The sequence below is a fragment of the Acanthisitta chloris genome, unplaced genomic scaffold (genome assembly GCF_000695815.1).
Source record: "Acanthisitta chloris isolate BGI_N310 unplaced genomic scaffold, ASM69581v1 scaffold9018, whole genome shotgun sequence".
NCBI lineage: Eukaryota > Metazoa > Chordata > Aves > Passeriformes > Acanthisittidae > Acanthisitta > Acanthisitta chloris.
In genome coordinates this window covers 15552-24363 of record NW_008688686.1, presented here as the reverse complement: position 1 = coordinate 24363, position 8812 = coordinate 15552, and the positions used below count along the sequence as shown (strand labels likewise).

General features: G+C 52.2%; 1 protein-coding gene across 1 annotated transcript; it reads right to left on the bottom strand.

Annotated features, from left to right (window-relative positions):
* Window positions 1-1608: 1608 nt before the first annotated feature.
* GNG2 (guanine nucleotide binding protein (G protein), gamma 2) lies at window positions 1609-2953 on the bottom strand. The gene is made up of 2 exons (XM_009081131.1): window positions 2843-2953; window positions 1609-1965 (listed from the first exon to the last, which is right to left on the bottom strand). The coding sequence occupies exons 1-2, from the start codon at window positions 2927-2929 to the stop codon at window positions 1837-1839; spliced, it is 216 nt and encodes a 71-aa protein (XP_009079379.1). The 5' UTR covers window positions 2930-2953; the 3' UTR covers window positions 1609-1836.
* Window positions 2954-8812: the final 5859 nt, after the last annotated feature.

The following is an 8812-nucleotide window of genomic DNA, read 5'->3' as shown; positions in this document are numbered from 1 at the left end:
GAATGGGAGAGCCCGTGGGTGTGGGAAGGGGCACAAGCATCCCACCATGAAGCAGCATTCCACCGTGGGACAACATCCCATGATGGAGCAGCATTCTACCATGACGCAGAATCCTACCATGGGACAGTATCCCATGGTGGGGGAAGCATTCCATGGTTGGGGCAGCATCCCATAGTGGAGCAGCATCCCATGGTGGAGCAGCATCCTACCATGAAGCAGCATCCCACCATGGGATAGCATCCCATGGTGGAGCAACATCCCACCAGGAAGCAGCATTCCACCATGGGACAATATCCTATAGTGGAGCAGCATCCCATGGCAGGGCAGCATCCTACCATGCGACAGTATCCCATGGTTGGGGCAGCATCCCATGGTGGAGCAGCATCCTACCACAAAGCAGCATCCCAGCGTGGGGCAGCATCCCATGGCGAGGCAGAATCCCATGGTGGGGTAGCATCCTGTGGTGAAACACCATCCCATGGTGGCATAGCATTCCACCATGAATGAGCATCCCACCATAGGACAGCATCCCATGGTGGACCAGCATCACACCAGGAAGCCACATCTCACCATAGGACAGCATCCCATGGTGGAATAGCATCCTACCATGAAGCAGCATCCCACCATGGGGCAGCATCCCACTTTGGGGCAACATCCCACCATGAAGCCATATCCCACCATGGGACAGCATCTCATGGTGGAGCAGCATCCCACCACAGAGCAACATTCCACTACGACGCAGCATCCCGCTGCAGACCAACATCCCACAACATGGGACCAGCTTCCCACAACAGACCAGCATTCCAGACCAGCCCCAAAGGAAGGAGGTGTTACTAGGAAGCCAAAAGAGCAGGGCCAAGTGAGGAGGGCAGAGGCACAGAGGTGTAGGAGAAAGGAAAGACCCGGAATTAAGTGGTCAACTTTGACTTTCGGATGTGCCACTCCCCGTGACGCCTGGGGCAGGAGCCTGCCCCTGGGGGGTCTGCCCCTGGGGGCTGGCACCTGCCCTAAAGCAGGAGGTATGTCAGGCACATCTAAGGCATCACAGGAGATCTCTTTGCTTTCAGAATCACCTCAGTTTCCTCCCTACAGCTTCTTCCACCAGCACATGGTGCCAAAGGAGAGAAAAGTGTGGAGCAGATGAATGGAGATAAACTCATGCACCACCACCCAATGTTGTCACAGGAGTATGAAGCACCAACCACGACACATGAACCACTTTTACTTGCAGAACCAAAGCTAACCATACACAAAATGGTTAAGAAGTGGGGTTGGCCAGAAGCACAGAGCTGCCAGCACGCTGGGGCCAGGCAGGAGCTGCTGGTGGCCACTCAACCCCCTCTGCTACGCTACTGCCAGAAATGAAAAAGCACAAGACCAAACATTGAGTAACATCATAGTCACCTAACCTGTTGCTTATATATCTGAACAACTTAAATAAAAAATATTAGTTTGGAAAGAACCCAACAATATCATTCCAAGAAGGTTATACACATCCTTAGCAGTTACTTTGCTCAGCACAGCTCTGGTGCTTGAAATATGGAACAATCAACCAATTTTGTGAGCAGAAAAGTGACAAAGATTTATTCTTTACAGATTTTTTTTTCCTCTTTCTAGGCAACTCTACAGACTTCAGAGCTTTTGCCTTGCAATGTAGATCATCTTATTCCCCCAAAGGTGGCCAAGTTCTTTAAACATGCACATCTCTGTAGCTTCCAGGCCGTGTATTTTACTGATTTTTGTTTAAATTCTGTGGACTAGCAGGTTGTCCCCATTCCTAAAAACTCTACATCAGTGTTCAGGGTGGCCTGAGTGCCAGTCAGGCTCCTGGAGGCTTTACAGGATCACACAGAAGAACTTCTTCTCTCTAAAGGGGTTTTCTGAGGCTGGGACGGGGGTCAATAGAGGGTCCTCCTTGGCGTGGGCTTCGCAGTATGCCATCAGGTCTGCTGCTGCTTTGGACACCTGGAATAGAAGGAGCCTTGTGTTAGGGACAGGCTGTGTTGGGGACATCTCATGGAGAGATCCCACCAGTGGGGCTGGGCTGGCAGCATCCCTGGGCAGGTAACATCACACCTTTGACAGGAACTCAACCAACAACCCAACAGCACATGCCCATGGGGCTGGTTCTTCACCTCTGGGCTCTAAGCTGGTCTGTCAGGATGCATTCCCAAGAGCATCCTTCGCCCATTCACATCCTTCCTATCCTTCACCATTCACATCCTTCACTATAGCATCCCTGCTCACTCTTCCCTGCATCCCTCCGCAGGGACATCACAGCTGCCACGGCAACACTTGCTCCCTCAGCCACTGATCTCTTTATTTATTCCAGACATGGCAGCAGCTCCCAAGCCACTGGAGCTCACCCCATCCCCAAGAGGTGAGGTGTTGCTTGCAAGCATCCAGACATGCTTGCAGCCAGCAGCCAGCCCTGGAGCACTTCTCTCCCTGGATTTAGGCTCTCTCAAAGGAGGGGAGAAGCCTTGTGGACAGTCAATCTTTCTCACCCTTCTGGCAGGGCTCCAGGTGATGATTCCAGCTGCCTTCCATCCCTGGAAGCATTCGAGGTCAAGTTGGATGGGGCTTGGAGCAACCTGGGCTAGTGGAAAGTGTCCCTGCCCATGGCTCGGGGTGGAATGAGATGATCTTTAAGGTCCCTTCCACCCCAAACCAGTCTGTGAGTCTGTGATTCCATGGGTGAGCATATCCCACTGCCCTCAGCCACAGCTAAACATCCTCCACAAACACTACCCACGCCCATGTGCTTTGGGCAGCTGCCCAGCAGCAGCCACCACCTCATATCATTCCCCTGAGCCCACAGGCAACTCCCAAGTCTCCCTACCTTTATCCTGTCAATGTTGGCCTCCATCTTCAGCTGCTCCACCAGCTTGCGAGCTTGAGCTATGCTAGCAGTGTTGTTGCTAGCCATGGCCAGGCTGGGCACAATCCCTGGATGGGCTGTGGGCATGAACACACAAGGGTCAACCATTGGGCTGCTCCCAGCTCTGAAATTCCCTAAATTATGTGTTGGAGCTGCTAGAGCTGTGGGAATGAGGGTGTGAGGACGGGAGATGCAGACTCAGAGCAGAGAGCTGCTAGTGACCCTCCTGTGCCCCCCCCATCGTCTCCAGAGTCGGGGCTGCCCCATGAGACACACTTAGGGAACACTGGGGACCAGCAGGACCCCAGCTGGTCTGTTCTTTGGCTTTTGCTGTTCCATGAAATCCTGTGACAGCCACAAGGCAAAAGAAAATGAGAGACCAGGCTCTCCCCAGCAGCCAGTGCCAGGCTCATTCCCTGCACATCATGCAGCCCGTGCCGGTGCCCAGCGTGTGTCCAGTGTCCCTTGGCCTCCCTTGCTTTGTCTGTGCTGCCAATTTGAACACTGAGATGCTAAACAGGATGCTGGAGTTTCCTGTTTCTCGAGATTTCTCCCCCAGGCAGGCAGGGGACACTCATTAAACCCACGCTGGCTCCATCACGGATGTTTTTCCGTCACCTTCTAACAGCAGTGAGCTCCGGCAGCGGCAGCCAGAATCCCTGCATCCAGCTCCTCTGGCAGCCAACGCTCCTACAGGCACAGCCTCTTGCTCCTGCCTGCCTGAGGCTGCCTGCCAGCTCCACAGTGGGCTGTTTTTTGGGATGTCCTGCAGTAGCAGGGCACAGCGAGACCCCCGGGCAGTAGGACAAGGATGGCACAGGGAAATAAGGGAATTGTGGTGTTTTAGGAAAAAGCTGAGGGTACATCCAGCTCAAGCTCATCTAAGGGTGTTTAGACAGAGGCTTATCCTCGGGGTTATAGAGGGAAGCAGCTGGCAGTGGTGCTCAGAGGTGACTGGAGCCGGGGTTTGAGGATGAGACCCTTCCCAGCCACCCCCAGCCCAGTGGGAAGCACAAGGAAGGGTTATTTTTTACCAGAAGCAGGTCTCTCCGCTGCTTTGAGCCTCTAGGGGAAGAAGTGCTCCTCTTGGCCGTCCACTACCTTCAAATAAAGAGAGCACAAACGAGTGATGCCACTCAGCTCCATGAGAACATCCCCGACGGCCCCAGGACGCCTGGCAGACGCCAGTGCCGTCCCCAGCAGAGCCGGCGGGGAGGCTGTGGCTTTCCTTCCGTGTCCCCCCCGCCCCGTGCCCTGCAAGGACAGCCCCTAGAGACACTATTTGTTTGCCGTCAGTGAGGTTTTCGGCACAGGAAGAGGTTTCGAGTCAGTGGGCAAGTCTCCGAGGCTGCTGGCAGTCCCCAGCCCGCGGCACAGCCCAGCGCGGGATGCAGGATGCACAGGGCGAGGGGATGGATGCACACACAGGGCAGAAAGGGACTTTAAAAACCAGCATTCGCCAGGGAAATGCTGCCAAATCCTGCAGCCAAGCTCCCACCACGAGCCTGAGCTGCTCCTGGCTGGACCTGCTCTCCCCAGGCAAAGCTCTGCACCGTCGAGGTTGAGCTCGAGGCTGTGCACTGTTTCCGTGCTGGTTTAGCTCATCTCTCCTCACTTTCTTTATGGCTGGAGAGGATTTTGAGCAGCAGGTTACCAGGGTGCATCTCTCCTGCTTCTCTTTTCAGTTCTTCCCTGCAAAGCCTTGGAGTGGATGGTAGTGGTGGTGCCATCAAGGTTCTGGCACAGCAGCTGGTGTTGGGCTGGTGGAAAGCTCAAAGTTCACCAAGGTGTCCCTCAACCAAGGCACCATTGTGTGGTTTGGATGCTGCACAGACTTTTTTTTTTTTAATGAAGCAAATGTTATCGTGGTGAAATTTTCCCTGGAAGTGTTCAAAAAGTGTGTGGGTGTTGCACTTGGGGACATGGTTAGTGGTGGGCTTGGCAGCTGGGGGAAAGGTTGCACTTAATGGTCTTAGAGGGCTTTTTCAGCCTTAACAGGTCTATAGTTACATGATTTTTGGGGATGCTGTGCCCTTTCATACAGGGGAATGGTCTGTTGCTGCTCCAGTGGCAGGGCCTCACTTCAGTGACTTCAGTCACTCCATGTTTAAGGTCATGGAAGGAGGAGTGGGAGCAGGGAGCACTGCTGGGAGCTTCTGTAGGGCTGTTACAGCCTTGATCTTTAAAAGAAAGCAATGCATCCAACCCTGCTGCCACCCTCCTGCAAGGAAACTCTCTCTTGCTCTTATTAAGGCACTAAGGTGGGGAAGACAACCCCAAAACCAAGGCCAGAGAAGCCCCAGACCGTGCAGGGACAGCAGAGGGGACATCTGTGAGCACCCAGAGCCACCACACTCCTCAGCCACATTCAGCCCCTCTGCAGATGTTTCATGTAGGAACTAGAAGCAGTTTGGGGCCAGTGATGGTTTTAGAGCCACTGTGAGCAAAAGGTGTGTTTCCTTCCACATGAATAACAACTAGCAGGTGATGCCTCAGAGTGAGTCCCATACTGCAAAACAACCCTGCAACAGCAAAGCTGCTCCAACATGGCAGCCACAAAAGCAGCTTCTTAAATCCCAAAGTGAGGACACCCCACTGTACCCCCAGAAGGGTGCAGAGCCACCAGGAATAAACCTAAACCTCCGTGTCTTATGGTTTGGATTGGATTTATCATTGAATCCCAGAATGGTTTGGGAAGGACCTTAAAGATAATGTAGTTCCACCCCCTGCCATGGGCAGGGACACCTTCCACTAGCCCAGGTTGCTCTAAGCTCCACCCAGCCTGGCCTGGAACCCTCCCAGGGATGGAGCAGCCACAGCTTCTCTGGGCAACCTGTGCCAGTGCCTCAGCACTCTCATGGCCAAGAATTCCTTTCAACTAGCCCATTTATCCCTGCTCTCTGGTAGTTTGAAGTCATTCCCCCTTGTCCTGTCACTCCAGGCCCTTGTCCCAAGTCCTTCTCCAGATCTCTTGGTGCCCCTTTAGGCACTGGAAGGTGGTCTAAAATCTCCCTGAAGCCTTCTCTTCTCAGGGCTGAACAGCCCCAGCTCAGTCAATCCTCCCACAGCAGAGCAGGAAGCATCCCCATGTGGGACCAAAGGATGCTCTCCAGGATGGCTAGGCAGAGGACAAATTAATTCCTTCCCAATATCCCAACTATCCCTGCCCTCTGGCAGTGGGAAGCCATTCCCCCTTGTCCTGTCCCTCCAGGCCTTTGCCCAAAGTCCCTCTCCAGCATTTTTACATCCCTTTAAATGAATCCAACCCCTTCCACATGCAGTAAATTACCTGTGACCTCTCTACACAACGACCAATATCAAAATAACCTGGTGAGATTCCAAGTAGCAATCCCAGTGCAGAGCCCAGAAAGAGACAATATCCATGTATTGGAGATATTAAATATCATTAGCATGAAAATAATGAGTAAGGACTCATTAACCTGTGGGCTCCACAGCAAAAATCCCATTATCCAGGCACACATGTACCAATAAGTGAGGGAAATAAGACACTGTCTGTATTCCCTTGTGAGTGCCATTAAACCCTTTTCATTGCAGGCAAAGTTTAGCACAACAGCACCAGGTGTGAGAACAGCCCTGGGATAATGAGAAGAGCAGAAAATATTGGGATCTTTAGCTTTATGGCTGGGATTTTCCTGGGTAGGGTCAGGAGATGAGCTCTAACAGATGGAGGGGACCTATAGATAATGGGGTGTGCTGCAGTGAGTGCTGCCACATGTCCCCATGTGATGGCTCAGCATCATCAGTCCTGGCACAGACACACTGTGTCCAAGTGCTGCTGTCACCCTGCTGTGCTGGGAATGCCCAGAATCTCTAAATGGGGCCAGGTAGGCTCACTGCATCCACCACATGCCCAACCCTGGCTCTAAAGGCTCCCATCCTGCCCATGGAGAGATGACACTCCTAGGAAATAAACTGCCTGGAAAGAAAACTTCCTTCTAACAACCATCCTCAAATATTTTAGCATTTTTTCCTCTGATCTGAGGATACTTTCTGGAGTGTAGCTTGGTTGGCTGCAATTGCTAAAGAGGCACTGAGGGTTGAAGGAGAGGAGGATGCTCCAGCAGTTTGGCTTGGCTGAAATCTCTTCCCTGTGAGGGTGCTGAGGCACTGGCACAGGTTGTCCAGAGCAGCTGTGGCTGCTCCATCCCTGGGAGTGTTCCAGGCCAGGTTGGATGGGGCTTGGAGCAACCTGGGCTAGTGGAAGGTGTCCCTGCCCATGGCAGGGGGTGGAATGAGATGAGCTTTAAGGTCCTTTCCAAATCAAAGCAGCCTGGGATTCTGTGAAAAGCATTTGCAATAAGTGTCTGACTTGGAAATTTTGCTGCTGATTTTTGCCAAGCTCTAATAAACCACCTAAATTGTTGTTTTCTGTTGAATGAAGAACCATTGACATATTCAACTGACATTTTCTTCTTTCACCCAGCCAAAACAGGCACCAAAAATTGGGGTTGAGTTGGACAAAGAGTGAGGGAGACTCCTGATCCCAGGGCACTGCTGCAGCATCCACAGCTGTGGCTGCTCGTGATCTGCTTTTACCAGAACCTCCAGCTTTTACCCATGATGTGGAGCAACAAATGTGGATGTGGAGCACTGAGATGCTGCTTGACAGGATGAGATTTGGCCTTAATGTGCTCTGAGTTAACAGCCACCATTGCTTTGGGCCAAGAGACAACCAGCCCTCCTCCACCCTGCTAAGCTAATCCTCTCCCTTGCTGTCTGGATGCATTTCCACACAAAATGCCATGCACAACCCAAAAAAGCCACTGTGAAAGGAGCATTTCTTGATGCTGAGCCCTCCTGCTAAGCTGCCATCCTACTCCTCCCTCCCAGACTGGGCTCCTGTGGGGCTCTGGCATCCCAGAGCTGCCAGCTCTGCTTGCAAGAGTAATTAGGCTTCGTTTGCCAACTCCTTGTGAGCACAAGCTGCTTCCTGCTTTGCACAGAGCTGTGCTGAAAAGCTGAGGAGCAAGTGCTTGGGCAAAGGGGTCTCCAGGGCAAAGGGATCCTCAGGCTCCATGGATCAGCACCATCACTAACTCCAGTGCCAGCTCCAGAGTCAGTACCAAACCCAGAAAATCTGAGTCCAATCTCCCCATCAGCTTTTTCCCCCTGTTCACTTGGGGTTTAGCTCCACTTGTATGTGGGTGGAGACTGGAATTCTGCTTAATGTTTCAGAAAATGACACTTCCCCATCCCTGGAAGTGTTCCAGGCCAGGCTGGATGGGCTTGGAGCAACCTGGGCTAGTGGAAGGTGTCCCTGCACATGGCAGGGGGTGGGATGAGATGAGATTTAATGTCCTTCCAACCTAAACCACTCCATGATTCTGTGATTTTAAGGATGATTAATTAGTGCAATTACCCTAAATAAGCATCTGCCATTACAGAAAGGCTCTCTCAAAGCACATTTTGCCCTGGGTTGGGTCCATCACTGTTCAAAGGCAGCACCAACCCTGGCAGAGACAGAGCATTCTTGGAAAGCATTTCCTTATATTCCTGAGGGTGCAGATGGGCATTGAGTGAGATTCACAAGACACCTCCTGTGCCTATTGGGGTCTGAAGCCTTTACCCACCCACCTGTGGTCCTCTGAGGTATTAAACCTGTGGATCACATCCTCTCCTGTTGCACAATTGGAATAAGCAGGAATAGGAATTGGAATAGGCAGGGACAAGCACTGGAATAGGCTGCCCAGGGCAGTGGTGGAGTCACATCCCTGGAGGGATTTCAAAGCCATGTGGATATGGCACTCGGGGACATGGTTAGTGGTGGCCTAGTGCTGGGGAATGGTTGGACTCAATGATCTTGGAGCTCTTTTCCATCCTAAACAACTCTATGACCCAATTTTTCAGACTTTTTTCACTTCCCAGCGGGTTTTTTTTCCACTTTCCAGAAAGCCGTTCTCCCCATCCCTC